This window comes from Phocoena sinus, chromosome 1, assembly GCF_008692025.1.
Source record: "Phocoena sinus isolate mPhoSin1 chromosome 1, mPhoSin1.pri, whole genome shotgun sequence".
Lineage (NCBI taxonomy): Eukaryota > Metazoa > Chordata > Mammalia > Artiodactyla > Phocoenidae > Phocoena > Phocoena sinus.
The window spans coordinates 104,719,717-104,736,354 of NC_045763.1; the positions used below are offsets into that span (position 1 = coordinate 104,719,717).

The window sequence follows — 16,638 nt, forward strand, 5'->3', positions numbered from 1 at the left end:
GAACTGTGAGAAAAGAAATTTCTGTTGTTCAAACCACCCAGTCTGTGGTATTCTATATGGCAGCCCTAGAAGTCTCATACAAAAATCAAGGGAAATTTGTTTTTTAAGATAGGGAATATTGTAGCATGTTTATTTTCTGAAATTAGCAATCCAGTAGAGGGGGAAATTACTGGAGCAACGTTCCTGGGTTGTAGAGATGGAATGAGAGCTCATATAAAAGTTTGCTTTTGATAGGCATATAGGTAGATTTGTAGATATGGTGGGAAGGTCAGGAAATTCTCTTCTGAATTCTTCTGTTTTCTTGGTGAAATAGGAAGCAAGATCGTAAGTGGAGAGGGGAAGTGCAGTACAAATTGCAATTTGAGGAGAAGAAAGTAGGAAATACAATTGCCTAGAAGAGTGGAGAATAAATGGACTAGAGACATGTCAGACTACCGGGCAATGCTAAGAGCCCATCAAGATCAGTGGTCATAGATTTAAAGGGAGACTAGTCATCGTACATTCGTGTTCTTCTCCAGGATCATTCAGTTGGGTTAGATGGAGATCTGGATCTAATCTGGGGTTTTGCCAGGCAAAAAGGACAGGGGGAGACTACATGCAAGAGTGTGATAGTGCTCTGTAGAGTCTAAACTGAGTGAGGATGAAGGAAAGGACATGAGGCTGAGGAGGGTAATAGTGGGAAGGTGGTCACTGCACTGGGGATTCTAGGGAGGTAGGAGAATTAGTAGAGTCAGGTGGGTGAGCTGGAAAGATGGGAGGTCGTGGTTGCAGGATGCTTGAAATTGAGATTATGCAGAGGGAGCAGCTGGAATCGAGGTCTAGGGTATGACTGCTGCGTGAGGGAAAAAAGAACATTAGAGTCATGGAGTTAAGATGTCTTCGTGGATATTGAATTATTCTAAGACTGATGAGGAGTAGTACTGGAGTAGCAGCAAGTTAGGTGCTACAATCTTCAAGGAAAAAGGGGGAATGACTCGGGGCTCTGTGGATGGCTGAACCACGTAGGGGTAACAGCTTGCATAAAGGCCTGAGCTTCAAGGCTGGCCTTTTTTTTTTTTTTTTTTTTTTTTTTTTTTTTTTTGCGGTACGCGGGCCTCTCACTGCTGTGGCCTCTCCCGTTGCGGAGCACAGGCTCCGGACGCGCAGGCTCAGCGGCCATGGCTCACGGGCCCAGCCGCTCCGCGGCATGTGGGATCTTCCCAGACCGGGGCACGAACCCGTGTCCCCTGCATCGGCAGGCGGACTCTCAACCACTGCGCCACCAGGGAAGCCCAAGGCTGGCTGTTTTTAAAGGAGGCGGAATAATGGTCTAGAACGGGACTTCTCGACAACGGCGCTATTTAACACTTCGGACTGAATAATTCTTCATTGTGGGAAGCTGGCCAGAACTGAGCATAAGCTGCATTTCTGACTTCTACCCAAGAGATGCTAGTGGCAGTCTGCCCCCAGCTGTGGCAAGGAAAAATGCCCGAGACTTTACTAAACATCCTTGGGGGACAAAGTCCCATCAGTTGATAACCACTGATCTTATAAGCAGCAGTGCTGAGCTAAAGGACTCCTACCTGACCTCTGGGCCCAGTGATTATGAGGAGTGGGGAAGAGCAAATAATAATTTCAGACGGTTACAGGGCCATCAGGGTCTTCTGGGAATATCAGATTTTGGTCAGAGAGAGGGCTGAAGGGAATCTTTCCAGAAAATATAAGTAAATATCTTCATATTTACAGCTACAATGTAGCTCACGTCTATCAGCCTTAAGGAGGAAATGTTTCCAGGATGACCTGACAGTGTGTTTTGTCTAATTATTTCACTTCCTTTGCCTGACCCAATTCACCGTTCCAATGAGTTACTTCTTAATGGATCTTACATTGCAGATTTCAATAATTATATTTAATATACATGCTGAGTTTTTGCTATATAAGAAATCAAGCGTCCCAGAAGAACACACAAACTATATACAGTGAAGACCATGGCAGGGCTGGGGCACCAGTGCTGTGTACTTCCTCTCCCAAGAATCCTCTTCAGTTAAGCAGGCATGCTCTAGGAGTCAAAGCTTCTAGTTAACGTCCTAGGTATACAGACAAAACTGAAGACGGTTCTTTAAAAGACAAAGAGGGTGAGAGATGTGAGGACGAGGAAGGTATCTGGATCGCCTGGCATGAGTACATCTGCAAGGAATTTATGAGGTCCTATTTCAGCAGCATTCCCCTTTATTTACCGACTACGTGTCTGCCCCTGACCACACAGTAATCTTCTAGGCTCTGGGGTTACGAGATGAACGTGGTGTAGAAGGGAAGTGGCGGACCTCCACCTAAACAGCAATATCACATTATAATCCATTTAAAGTGTGCTAGCAACAAGTGGATACGAGGAAAGGAGGTTTTTATTCTCTGAGGGAAATATCTAACACGTAGCTCAGGGAGAAATAAGAAAGTTATACTTCAAAAAGTGAGGAACTAAATTACCCCCGTGAGCGCTAAATTCCAATGGCATGGGTACCTCCATGTCTGTACAAAACAGAAAGGAGCCTCCTTGGTACAGAAAGGACTTTTTTTTTTTTTTTTTGAGGGGGTGATACAAAGTTTATTCAATTAGATTTTTCTGTTTACAACTGAGATCACATCTACATACTATATTGCTAGTCTACGTGAGTACAGTTTTTCTAACAAGTTTATTAGACTTACAATGAATGGGCTCAGTCATACAAAAGCATGCACACACTGACACTGTTTTAAAACAGTAATGCATACATTATACTCCTCCTCCTATAAAGCCAGCTTTGATTAACAACTGCTAGTTTCAAAGATCTGTCTGCTTTTGAAGATGAACTAAGATAGACACTGTATGATTCTCGAATCTATTTTAGCCATTTTGTACAGTCGCTCTCCTACCGGACTACAGTATATATGTTTTAAAAGGACACTAAAGAGGGGCACCATCTGGTATTAACTTTAACCAGACAGCTGACTGCCTCCCCTCCCCCAGAGACCTTAGGCCACGAAGAAGAGAAACGTAGCGTGGTCTCTGGTGCTCGACCACCTGGACGTACAATCAGTGAGTAACTCACAAAAAGGTACTTGGACTCGAGGGTATAACATAAGGCACTTTGTTTTTAATTCCATCAGTTTCTTCAGAATTAAGGTCAGGGGTTCTCTGGTGATCTGAAGCCGTGCTGGCCGCAGCTATGACCACAGACCCAGGAAGCCATCAGAGGGCCACCGTCCTCAGTACACTCCTCGCTGCGCTCTGCCCACCTGCCCATGCGCATTCTGACTTCTCGGTAAACTTCCCACAGCACGACCAGTGGGGGCGCCCCGGGTGGCCTTTGTGTCCGTGGCCACAGCCTAGGTACCCACCTGCATGGTTCAAAGAGGAGAGAGGAGAACCACCATTAGAGGAAAGTCCAGCAGTTACCACGGAAATTAATGCTCCTGGCGACATTCAGACTCATGGACGTGAAAACGTCTAATAAAAACCCGGAGAGAGGAACAAGCTATTCGGTGCCTCTGTAGTCAGGAGAACTCTCAAGACTGATGACAGCAAATCAATTAAGGTTAGCTGAAGTTCTAAGAAGAGTGTTATTTTAACACTGCTAACTCAAGGAGAAGAACTGGTTTGGATTTTAACTGTAACATAATCTAGATGAAAGGGAAGTGCAGAGTGGTGGAAATAAACAAAATAGATCCTGAAGTGTTTATATGAAAGTTTACAAGAGCCTATCTTAAGGCCCACCATTGGAGTAAGGATACCACAGAATACTGAAAATAATTAGATCTCTTGCCTGAGCTGACCCTCTTGCCCACCCACCCTGCCCCCAAGAAAAGAGCCAGACCTGGTTCAGTTAATTTATTCATCTGTTCTCCCATCCCTGCCTTGTTTGGAATTTCTCTAACGTTTTAAAAGGAACGGAGCGGGTTTACATCTCTGACACTGCTCAGGCTGTTGGAAAGGGTACAGGCTGAAATGGAGCATTCTAGGGGAAGCACAGGGCTCCTAGGATTAGTGAACTGTATCAAAACTAAAAAACTCAGAACTGTGCAGCTTGCTATTTCAGTTTCCAGAACAAGAAGCTTTAAATGAAACTTTTAGAACTGTGATATAGGCACAGACTGCATTTCTAGAAACAAAGCCTAAGTCTGAACACCCCGAAGCTGGTCGCTGTGGTAGTTGATCCCGCCGCCGGGAGACAGCAGCAGAGGGAGAGCGAGGGCTTTCAGGAGCGACTGGTTCTCCTTACCCGGCATGGTGCCTCCACATGCGCAGCGAGCAGTCTTCTGGCCTCTGCTGGAGCAGAACGTGCAGCAGTGAAACACGCCTGGGTGTGAGCGGTGCCGTTTCCTCACGGTCACAGTGAATGGTGAGCCCTTCAATGTTCAGACCAAGAGCAAAGAACAGCACCTTGTGAGTCAACAGGGGTGTGCTGAGCATCACACATACTAAACGGAGTGTAAGTCGCAGGGCCTGTCCCTGGAGAGACAAGGACAGCAGGAGGGAAACAGCGACTGGGGGACGGCAACCAGCTGGGCACTGAGCTGGACGGGGCCAGATACAAATGCAGTGAGAGGGGGAGTCAAGGAATCCGTGCTGCTCTCCCAGCATGCATACCACCTGATGCACTAGGAAACCCAACTGTGCTTTCACATCACTGACCTTGGTCTCTATCTCCTCCATTCCTGAGCAAGCTTGGGTAACTATAGAGCACACAACCACAAGGTGAGGACATCTGTGGTCCTTTCTCCAGTGTCTCGGCCACACACCCCCTTCCCTCACACACTGAGCCAGCTCCTCTCCTTCCATCCCTCCATCCTGGACACAACTGTTTACTCATCCCCTTTACTCTGGGTTGGTGAAGATAGATGGAAGGGAGGAAGGTTAAAAGCCTGTGGTTAATAATTCTCAGTTTGGGCTTCCCTGGTGGCACAGTGGTTGGGAGTCCGCCTGCTGATGCAGGGGACGCGGGTTTGTGCCCCGGTCCGGGAGGATCCCACGTGCCGTGGAGCAGCTGGGCCCGTGAGCCATGGCCGCTGAGCCTGCGCGTCCGGAGCCTGTGCTCCGCAACAGGAGAGGCCACGGCAGTGAGAGGCCCGCATACCGCAAAAAAAAAAAAAAAAAAACCTCAGATTAGAAACTCGCCTGCCTCTTTTCCTTCAAGGATAACTTCCATTCTCCAATTTCTACCCTATGTTAAACAGTAAATATTTAATAACTGTTGTTATGTGCCTATCCCTGCATGAGAACCACACGTTCTGCAAAAGCACAAAGCAGAGAGGCTGGCACCTTAGAAGCCTTTCAAATGTTAAATCTCTCTTCCTTTAAAGAGTTTACAATCTATCTTAAAAACAACCTGGAGTTCAAAGCTATGGGTTCAAATTATAATTTTGCCACACAGGTACTGTGTATTGTGGCAAGTTGGTTTTCTCGGTCCAGTTGGATGATGATCCTTATGCCTCAGTGATTTGGAGGAAAAGTGAAATAATGTTTGTAAAAACACCTAACCCGGGCTTCCCTGGTGGCGCAGCGGTTGGGAGTCCACCCGCCAATGTAGGGGACACGGGTTCGAGCCCTGGTCCGGGAGGATCTCACATGCCGCGCAGCGGCTGGGCCCATGTGCTGCAACTACTGAGTCCGCGCACCACAACTACTGAGCCTGCGCGCCACGGCTATCAAAGCCCGTGTGCCTAGAGCCCATGCTCTGCAATGGGAGAAGCCACTGCGATAAGCGGCCCGCGTACCACAATGAGGAGTAGCCCCCACTCACCACAACTAGAGAAAGACCGTGCGGAGCAATGAGGACCCAATGCAGCCAAAATAAATAGATAAAATAAATAAATTTACAAATAAACAATTAATAAATTAAAAAAAAAAAAACACCTAACCCGTCTGACATCCTGTAATTAGGCAAGCAGCAAGTGGCTATTGAATATGAGTCTTCCTAGGGCACAGACCACAAGCCTAACACATCGTGACGCTCTATGGTGCTTTATTGTCCTTGTCAGTGTTGATTGCTGGTTGGGGGAAACATCTGACAGCTCGAATGTCAGCAGAGATTCTGCTGGACGTGTTGAGTATTACCCAATTTTTAAAAATTCATAATCTCTACACCAGAAAGTGTTACATGTATCTGTGGAGGTAACAGACAAGCATATACATATAAACAGAGTGGAGAATTATCTGGGCAGGTGGTTAGGCAGAGAGATGACTGGTCAGTCAAGAAGAGAGGGCATAACTCTCCCAATGGTGTTCCAGTAAGTCCATGTCTGGTCATAGTCTGAAAAAGCTGGAATATCCTGAGCTAGATTATATCGCTCGAACGTGTGTACGCTTGTCCGCTGGTAGATTGGCCCCTCTGATCAAGGCAGCTTTCCCAAATTAAGAATTCCAACAAACTGGGAGAATGATAAAATACAAGCACAACTGCCGGGAGGTAAAGTAGGGATAGAGAGTTCTTAATCGTCACCAGCATCCTCTCGTAAGAATAAGAGCTGCAAAATCTGGGCCATTTCTAAAGTGAGATGAAATAAAGAAGAGAATCCTGTTCAAGGCCTCTATACAGCTGATCCTGTGAGAAATGTCTCCACATCCTAAGATGACAAAACCCAGGGGGGCCAGGGTGAAAGGAGGTCAGGGAAGCACAGGTAAGGTCTCACTCACCTGCACGTGTTGTTCCTTGACACAGACGAACACAGTATAGATGCCAGGTTCCTTGGGGGAGTAGGAAACGTAGTATGTCCCATCCTTGTTATCGTGGACCATCGTTTTGACTGGACTGGATGGAGGTGAGAGTTCAAAAATATCACTCATTCTCACAAGCCTGCTTCAGTTGCCCACTATTTTAGGATGTAAACTCTACACCAGCGGTCCCCAACCTTTTTGGCACCAGGGACTGGTTTCGTGGAAGACAATTTTTCCACGGATGGGGGGATGGTTCGGGCGGTAATGCGAGCGATGGGGAGCAGCAGATGAAGTTTCGCTTGCTCACCCGCCGCTCACCTCCTGCTGTGCGGCCCGGTTCCTAACGGGGCTGCAGACCCCTGCTCTACACCATAAATCCAGTATTAATTTTAAATGTCCCCCAAGCAGGGTGTATCTTCTACTTGTCTCGGAAATTAATTTTACAACAGAAGGTAAGCAACATAAATGCTGATTTAATCTGATGTTCTGACGAATTCCTTGAAAGCGTCACTGTGTTCTCTCCCCTCAGCTTCTGTTGTACCCTCCTGCCCTTCGTCCTCCCTCCTCCCTCCTCTAATTCCAGAGACGTATAACTTTGCTCCCAGAACAGTTTAGTGGCAAAGTGAGGCTGAATTTTGAGAAGGGCGCCATTCAGTCTAACATGGAATATTTTTCAGTCTATTTGAAGCTTGGGATGAAGACAGTCTGAGGGGCAGATCAGACCTTCGGGAGAGAATTGCATACAGGCCTAAAACCCACACAAGGAAACACATCTGGTCCACTTGGTCCTGTTGCACTTTTCAATGGCATCATGGGGAGGTAGGCTGGAACTACTGCAGTTACAGCCCCACTACTGCAAAGGACCTCGGGTTTCCAGTCGCATCACCGCTCATTACCTGTGACGCCTGAGTGTATAATACAAACCTGTCTTTCTTATCTTTAGGGACTACTGCGACTTGAATGTTCTCTCCTCCCCTGCCCATGCTCTCTCCTGCTGCATCCTTACAAACGACGGTGAAAGAGGCGGTCTGTTTCTCGCGGGCTCTGTGGAGATCTGCGGAAGAAAAACACTCCATCCTCACCTCAAAGGCCAACTGCTGTGACTGTATCCCCAGATCAAACACCATCTTGCCTTTTCTCTTTAGAACAAAAGGTTGTGTTTCCAGTTTCCTCCCTTTCTTTTCTCCCAGGCATACCTCTTGGGAGTCGCTCCCGGTGAGCCTGCTTCTGTCTCAGCCAGCAGTTGCTCTTGGATCATATAGGATCCTGGACCTTAATTTCAGCCTTAAGGAAGCTTTGAAAATACTCAGGTTTGATGTATGTATTCAGAGAAAAAAACCTCTGGACACCGTGAGAGAGGCTGGTAACCCCAAACTACCCTCTCTGAGCTGCAGATCCTGCTGGAAGAGGCAGGGGGTACAGGGTGACCACCTGGGACTCTTCATGCTGTGAAGTCCTCCACAGCGTGGTAGCTGTGCCAGGGTGTTGGGGGCATATTCAATAGCTACAGCCTCTGGTCCGGAAGTCAGATGAAACAGGCTTCTTAACCTGGGGTTCGTGAACTACTATGAGGCCTTATGAAGGGTCTAAGAATCTCCTGAAATTGTATGCCCAAATTAATGGGTGTTTCTTGGGGAGAGATCATTCTCAAAGGGATCTGTGACCCCCGAAAAGGTAAGAATTCCTGTGCCAGTTAGGATGACTCTACAGCAGAGTCTTCCTGTGAGGACTGATCTGTGAAATACATGTTTGATCAATGTGGTCAAAAGAAATTGTTTTTCCCCTCTACTGACTGAAATGCCTACCGTTTTCCCTCAAATGCCAACATGTGGCTTACATGAACCAAAAAGGGCATAGAAGAAAGCAAACCATAATCCTGTCATCCTCACTCCTCAGAAACTCTCTTCAGAACTTGGTCCAAGCCATCCTCTCTGAACAGGCAGGATTCTGCCCTGCCCCGAGGTCTATGCTGTTATCTCCTATGGGCACTGCCTCTGTCCTGTCATCTGAGAGAAACAGCATGATCCTTGAGTTCCTTGGTAGTTACTACTTTTCTCCACTGGAAAAGGGTCAAGCTTCACCCCTGTAGGGATCTTAACTGTACCCTGACCAGAACAAATCAGAAAGAAAAGGACAAGGGTGGGGTGACCATCCATCGGATCCATATGTCTCTCTCCCTAGCTAAATGAAGGCCATGGCTGAAAAAGCCACATGTCTTTAACACCATGTCCTGTCCACTGTCCTCTCAATGCCAGTGGGAAATGCCTTCCTACCTTCCCCTTGAAGGACACATTTGGCTGGATCGACCTCTTTGGTATTGATGGCCCCATAAACTTCATAGCCACGGCACAGGCCCGCTTTCTCCTTAGGAGAGAAGGTGATCTTCTCGTTCACTCCAGGACGGGCACTGTATGCCACTTTGTTCAACTTTGTGAGCCGTTCCATGACCACCCCTTTGGTGATGAGGATCTCCAGGTCGGAGCCACTGGTCAGCAAGTGCTCGGTGAACTCCACTCCGGTCCGCATGTCTGCCAGCAGCTGCTCCAGCTGTGCCTTCTGCAGCTGCAGGGAGTTCTCCTTCTGGATCCGGATGGCTTCCAGCTGCTTCAGCAGCTTGTCCCGATGCTCCTCGATGGCCTTGATGTAGCCCTCGGAGAAGCCGCGGACGTCGGCGGCCACGGCCTCCACCCGTTCCTGCAGGGCGCGGTTGGTCCCTTTGATCTGTGCCAGCGCCTTCTCCAGGGCCTCCACGTGGGGCTGGGTGCCTTTGAGGAGCTCCCGCACGGAGTCCCCGTGCTTGTGGACAACGTTGCTGGCGAGGTCGCAGGGGTGCTCCCGGTGCCCCCCCACCATGCATTCCCTGCACACGGGCTGGTCGCAGAGCTCACAGAACAGCCTCAGCTCCTCCGCAGGGTGAGCGGGACACAGAATGGGTTTCCCAATCTGGCTGTAGCCTTTCAAGTCTTTCAGGTCCACCATGGTGTGGTAAGTCGTCTTCTTCTGCCGCCTAGGGGCAAACAGAGTCAGGGACGGGAAATGAGGGGACAACTCTACTTGGGAAACAGTCCGGCAGTTTTAAGAGCACGGGCTCTGAAGTCCAGCAAATCTGGGTTCGGTTCCTCATTCTAACCTCTTACTAACCACATGACCCTCTAGGATTCCAGTTCCTCTTCCGTACCCTGGGGATAATACCTACCTGAAAGGGCTGTTGTATAGGATTAAATGACAGTAGGCTAGGGCTCTCTGACTGGGCACCTGACTTTGCCAGAGGTTCCAATGCTAAGGCTACATCCTGGAACTTTCCCCAAAGAATTAATTTGTCAAGTTTAGGCAAGACCCTCAGCCTACTCCTGCAGCAAGCTAGAGGGGAGAGCACAGTGGAGACCCAGCAGCAAGAGACCAGACCTGTGCCAGATGGCACAGCAATAAGCCTCAGGCAATTAAAAAGCAGCTAGCTGGCCACAACGGTCTCCCTCAGCTTCCACCTAACACTCTGGTAAAGCATTTCCTTTGACTAGCGCCTACATCACCCAAAGCAGCAAGCTAGAATCTTCCTCAACAAGAGTCATCAACATTATTAGAGAGAGTGGTCAGTGGTAAAATCAAACCTCTAATTCCCCTTTTCTGTAGCCCTCTAGAGATTCAGGGAAATCCCTAGAAACCATGGTAACTGTTCAGATTTTCCCCGTTAGCATTATAGCAACATCAAGCTTACATGCCTATTCCGGCACCAGAAGAGTGGTTGTAGACAAAATAGGGCCAGCTGTTTAGCAGGCAGCAAAGTAGTCAAAATACAAGTTAAAAATAGAAAGACCGAAGACTACTAACTTGTTCTGTTGGTGAGGCCAAGAAGACACATGGAAGGCAGAACTTAAAAACCACGGTAGGCTAATCCTAAAACCTTGGCCATCTTACACTGTGATGTTCTGGAATGGGGGAAGGGGGTCTGAAGGGGACAAAGTGATTTATGTGACAAACTGTTCACCACACACCCTGAAAGACATAATCTGCACCCCAATACGCACCTACCAGCCCACCTCACCAAGTTGCAGAGTAACACTAGGGTACAAGGCGAAGGCTGAGGTTGTGCCCCACTAACCAGCACCTTATACTGGGAAGGCAGCAGAAATTAGTAGCGAGAGCATAGAAGGCAGTCGGAAGATCTGGACTTTAAATTCAGTTCTGTTAGACACTACTTACCAGCTATGGGACCTTGGCAAATCACATGCTACTGAGCTTCAGTTTCCTCAAATAATAAATAGGGATGAAAACATTGCCTGCTTTTCTATGAGTTGCAAGGATCCAATGAGATCGAGGGCAGGGGCTTTGTCATTATACTCATTCACTTTCTCTAGCACCCAGTACAATTATTCACTATACAAATGATTGATGATCCAAGGAAAGGGTAAATGTGCTTTGTAAACTGAAAAGGACTCTGCAAACCTTTGATGCTATAATTATCATGGGTATTATATAAAGGCTGCAGGAGTTAACTACTGTTCTGGAATATCTGGAATCACATTGTATATTGCTCTCTGACCTTCCATGGAATTCAAGCTTTCTTTGCCATCTGCTCACCAAGGTTATTTCTCTGTCTTGACACCTCTTTGTACTCCGTTCTTAAGCCACACCAGGTGGGGTATCCCATCTTTACCTATGAGCCTGGCAGCAGAAGTGGCAGAGATTGGCTTTGCAGGTCTGACACCTCTTCTCCACTTCCCTGTCGCTGCACAGGTCACACACCAGGCCCTGGCCTGCCCCACGCAGACTCTCCAGCATCACATCATTCATGGCCAGGTGGTCTACGGTTAAAGCCTTCACTCCACCCATGGGCAGGTCCACCTGAGCATCACATACCGGACAGAGGATGCCAATTTGCGGCTGCAGAGTGCGTGGCTTGAGTTCCTGGAATACTGACCCCTCAGAGCTTGTGTCAGAGTCTCCCCCTCGGATGTCCACTACTGAGAAGGGTTCCAGCTGCTCCAGACAGGTGGTGCAAACTGTGTGCAAACAAGGCAAGAGCCTGGGGGCTTTGAAAAGCCCCATGCACAAAGGGCAGCGAGTCTTGCCTGAGTTTCCAGGTGTGGTTCCACTGGGGAGTTTGCCCACGAAGCCCAGCAGCGGCTTCCTTTTTTCTGCCATATTCCCTACGTTTGTGCTCAGTATCAGAAAAGGCTCTGGGCACTTCTATAATGAAGTAGTATGTGATTAGGCCCACCCAAAGTGAAAGTTTCCAAAACTTGAACGGAGGCCACGGGGACTCTCCCTTTGGCAAATCAAAGGGCAAAAAGGAAGAAAAGGATTCCTCAAAGGAACCACCCACAGATCTCAGCAAGGCCCCCTCCTTTGCAAGGCATCCCGTACCAGACACGCCCACGCCCTCCTCTGTCTCCCCAAGTCCTCCTCCCCGGAAGCGCTTACAGATTTAGGTCTCCAGCTAGTCCTGCTGTCGAGAACCCCTGCACCTCCATCACCCTCCACTACCAGCCCCCTCCCACCGCCCGCCCCACTAGTCCCGCGCCCGACACACGACAAGTGCCACCCCCGCCCCCGCGTGATGAGGTAGGGGCGCCTCCCACTCCTTCCCTCGACTGGGCCCTCCGCGGAAGGCACGCGGCGGACGAGGGACCTACGAGACCCCACCGGCTCCTCGGTTGCCACCGCCTCCCCACCCTTAGGTCCAAGTTGCCCGACGACCCTGGCCCCTCCTCGCACCAATCCCAGCCCGGGGCTCCTCAGGCGAGCCCAATCACCGTCCGAGAGGGGCGGCCCTTGCCGCTGCAGGCCCCGCCACGCTCCAGAGTAACACCATCTGCATCCAATAAGCTTTGGAAATTGCACATCTTCGCCTGTCCTCTCCGGGGAGGGGCGGGATCAAACTAAGGGCGGGAGGCGGGGCGGCCTGAGGGCTTGGGGCTCGGAGGAGAAAAAGAGTAAAGCTGGGAGTGAGCGGCATAGTATAGCCATAGTCACCATTTCACGGCGACTGTCTCCCTCTCTACGGCTGTGGCTACCAGAGAAGCTAGAGTACCACTTAAAAAGCCGCGCTGATGTGCCACGGGTACGGCCTCCTTTGCGCCCTCGGATTGGTCCCACCAACCCAGCCTGCGCCCTCTCATTGGTGGGTGGCGCTGTCAGGTGGTCCCGAGCTCTGCCCTAGGGCTTGCTGGGAGTTGAAGCAGGAGGAGAGTTCCTGGTTCCCGAGCCCTCGGTCCCCGCGACTGGCGTTTTTCCTTCGGCGCGGCTGAGAGCCTGCGAGTTCCCCTCTGGGCCTCCCAGCTTATTTTAGTTAAGGAGTCCTCGAGGCCTAGCGTGCTGGTTACCAGAGCTTCTAGAAGCGGCTTGCCGGCTCCTGGCATTTTCCGGGCCAGACTGGCTCTGAGGACGCGTCAGGGAGACCGTTGGACCCAGGTCTAGCGTTGCCTTCGTTCGGCCAGCGCCCGGGAGCTCGACTCCAGATTCCCTGGGGCTGGAGAAGCCGTTGTTTCGTCCGTCGGGGCCAGAGGTGCAGATGACTAAGGGGTTGTTTTTCGTCCAGAATTCTACAGTTTGTGTAAGAGAAGCAGGGCAAGTTTGTCCGCTGTTTTTATCAATCAGGGGCGGCCCGTGACCGGTCGCAGTGGGATAGTGGAAGATGTCAAAGAGGGATAAGTCCTTTGTGGGCTCACAAACTAATGGGAAGATGAACACACCAGGCACTCTTTCCTTCACAGTTTCTTTGTCTTCTTATAGTGTCCTTACGAGGAGTCTCCTGATTTGGCCTTATGGGGGATTTGCTACACCTGGGATCTAGGACCTGTATCTCTAGAATTACAGAAACGGTAACACTCTGGCTCCTTACCCTCCACTTGTTCTCCTTATCTTAACCACGTGTAGGATGTCTGATTATCTGTCTCACTGCTTGCTTTGTTAATGACTTTCCCTACTTGATTTGGACCCAATGGGCAGCTGTCTCATTGATGTCTTCATTATCCATTTCGTGCTGTAGACACAGAGCCTGCAGCCTAAGCTTTAAGAAATAATGGAATCTGAAACAAACGAACAAAAACTTGACTCTGAAATAGGAAAAGAAACTATAAAATAAAAATTGAAATGTTTGGCCATATCCAAAATATAACATGTCAGTGAGTCAAATGCCACTTTTATATGTAAATTACATGTTATTTCCCAAAGTACGCATGCCTACAAAGGTCTTAAAATAGTCCTTACCTAGATTTCTTCAGCTTCTTGTCCTTCTCCATACCTACTGGCTCAGAATCTGCTTTCTCCTCTCCAGTATGCTGGGGTGAGTCACAAAAACTGTGCAGACTTGGGTTTGCTATATATTCTTGCTCTGAACTCCATCTCAACCCTCCCTGATGCCTGGTCATGCTTTGCTTCATCTCTTATTTATGCTCTATCATATTTCCCATGGTAGATGTTCCAAGCTTCTCTTGTTTAAGAAGTGCTTTATAATTTACATGTTTATTATCTTACTTAATCTTTTAACAACTCTCTGAGAAAAGTCTCAAGTTTGGTGGCCAGCCCAAGGTAACACATCTGAGACTTGAACTCTGTCTCATGACGCCACGTTTAAGATTCTAGCCCAACCACCTCTCTTACCCTTTCTTTTCCCAGCTTCTTAAGCGTTGAATCCTTTATATACTCAGCAGGTAACTGCCTTTAATTGAGTAAGAAAAGCAACTCCTTCACTTTTTTTTTTTTAACATCTTTATTGGGGTATAATTGCTTTACAATGGTGTGTTAGTTTCTGCTTTATAACAAAGTGAATCAGTTGTACATATACATATGTTCCCATATCTCTTCTCTCTTGCGTCTCCCTCCCTCCCACCCTCCCTATCCCACCCCTCCAGGCAGTCACAAAGCACCGAGCTGATCTCCCTGTGCAATGCGGCTGCTTCCCACTAGCTATCTACCTTACGTTTGGTAGTGTATATATGTCCATGCCTCTCTGTCGCTTTGTCACAGCTTACCCTTCCCCCTCCCCATATCCTCAAGTCCATTCTCTAGTAGGTCTGTGTCTTTATTCCTGTCTTACTCCTAGGTTCTTCATGACATTTTTTCCCTTAAATTCCATATATATGTGTTAGCATACGGTATTTGTGTTTCTCTTTCTGACTTACTTCACCCTGTATGACAGACTCTAGGTCTATCCACCTCATTACAAATAGCTCAATTTCGTTTCTTTTTATGGCTGAGTAATATTCCATTTCCCTCACTTTTTACTAAAAAAATCTATGATTCATCACACCTCCTTTCAGACCTCTCCTGACTGCTTTTCTTCTCTTCCAAGTTTAACCCCACAGGACTTTTGCTCTTGATTCCAACCTTTCCTGCCTTCTCAAAACCTTGCTATTCCTACATTTTCAGTCAGTCCTTTACTAGCGTGTTCTTCTACCAAATCCTCCCTTGACAACTAGGCTGCCTGTCAACTTACTGACCTTTGTGACTCTCACCACTACATTTCAGAAGAGTAATCTCACTTTCTGCTTTCATCATGGTCTTCTCATTATCACCATCGCCACCCATTTTTTTCCTCCCCCAAATAAACTAACTGCTCTTTCCTGTTGAGACTTCTCTTGTGGATCACAAGTGACCATGTCACTGGCCTTTTCTCACAACAGTCTCTTTAGTATTCACCATTGTATGTACTTCTTCATCCTTAAAACTTGCTTTCCCCCTTGCCTTCTGAAATACTCTCCTGGCCTTCTTGTCTCCTGGACTGCTTCTCACGTTCTTCCTCACTAGTTCCCCTTCCTCCACTTTACCTTTTCTTCTTATACAGATGATCCTCAGATTCACACTTTTCAGTACTGACCTCTCTCCTGAGCTTTGGTCACAGCCATCTGTTATAAACCTGTGCTCAAATGTGGCCCCATCACCTTAAGCCCTGCATATCTTAAACTTCATTGAGCTTCTTTATTCACCAAACTGTGCTCTTTGAATTTTCCTATTTTATTCTCTCAAGGATATCATCCTTCTCCCTTCCCTCCAGCTTGAAACCTTATAGTGCTCTTGGCCTCCTTTCTCTTTTTCCATATCCAGGTAGATACCTTTTCCATCCCCACTGCCAATACCTTACTGTGTAGAATTTTCTGATGATAAGGACATTATCACCCTTACTTCAAGTATTAGACTAGTCTCTGAATTATTCCTGCCCTCCATTTTTACTCAGTTGAATTTATACAGTTTTTCCAAATTAATTGTAAAAATATGATACAAATCAGTCTTCATTCTAAAAGCTTCAGTAGCTCCCAATCCCCATAGGATAAAATCTGGATTCCTTAATAGATCCATAAAACTTGCCTTTTAGTTTACCTAAACATTGCCAAGAACACTTCTTGGCCTTATCCAATTTTGTCTTCAGAATTCTTCCACCTTTATTATTTAAACACACCTTGTCTTTTTCTTTTTTTTTAAATTAATTTTTATTGGAGTATAGTTGCTTTACAGTGTTGTGTTAGTTTCTACTGTACAGCAAAGTGAATCAGCTATACTTATACGTATATCCCCTCTTTTTCGGCTTTCCCATTTAGGTCACCACAGAGCATCGAGTAGAGTTCCGTGTGCTATACAGTAGGTTCTCATTAGTTATCTATTTTATACATAGTATCGTTAGTGTATATATGTCGATCCCCATCTCCCAATTCCTCCCACTTCTTTTTTTTAATTGACTTTTTCTTTTTTTTTAATTGAAGTATAGTTGTTTTACAACGTTGTGTTAACTTCTGCTGTAGAGCAAAGTGATTCAGTTATACATGTATATACATTCTTTTCCATTATGGTTTATCACAGGATATTGAATATAGTTCCCTGTGTTATACAGTAGGACCTTGTTGTTTATCCATTCTGTATATAATAGCTTACATCTGCTAACCTCAGCCTCCCACTCCATCCCTCCCCATCCCTCCCCAACCTATCCTCCCCCTTGGCAACCACAAGTCTGTTCTTTATGTCTGTGAGTCTGT

General features: G+C 47.5%; 1 protein-coding gene and 1 long non-coding RNA gene across 3 annotated transcripts; one reads left to right on the forward strand and one right to left on the reverse strand.

The window, feature by feature from the left end:
- Positions 1-3,088: 3,088 nt before the first annotated feature.
- On the reverse strand, positions 3,089-12,420 carry TRIM45 (tripartite motif containing 45). Of its 2 annotated transcripts, XM_032612469.1 has the most exons (7): positions 12,092-12,139; positions 11,325-11,670; positions 8,944-9,677; positions 7,595-7,724; positions 6,650-6,764; positions 4,236-4,362; positions 3,089-3,354 (listed from the first exon to the last, which is right to left on the reverse strand). In XM_032612469.1, exons 2-7 carry the CDS (start codon positions 11,498-11,500, stop codon positions 3,206-3,208), a joined length of 1,431 nt encoding a protein of 476 aa, XP_032468360.1. In that variant the 5' UTR covers positions 11,501-11,670; positions 12,092-12,139; the 3' UTR covers positions 3,089-3,205. The 2 variants fall into 2 exon arrangements, with proteins under 2 accessions (XP_032468360.1, XP_032468357.1); XM_032612466.1 differs by having other exon boundaries at positions 11,325-12,420.
- A 437-nt stretch (positions 12,421-12,857) lies between these two features.
- LOC116743689 lies at positions 12,858-16,247 on the forward strand. Its single transcript, XR_004346854.1, has 3 exons — positions 12,858-13,223; positions 13,403-13,491; positions 16,207-16,247. It is a non-coding gene; the product is annotated as an uncharacterized LOC116743689 (long non-coding RNA).
- The last annotated feature ends 391 nt before the right edge of the window (positions 16,248-16,638 follow it).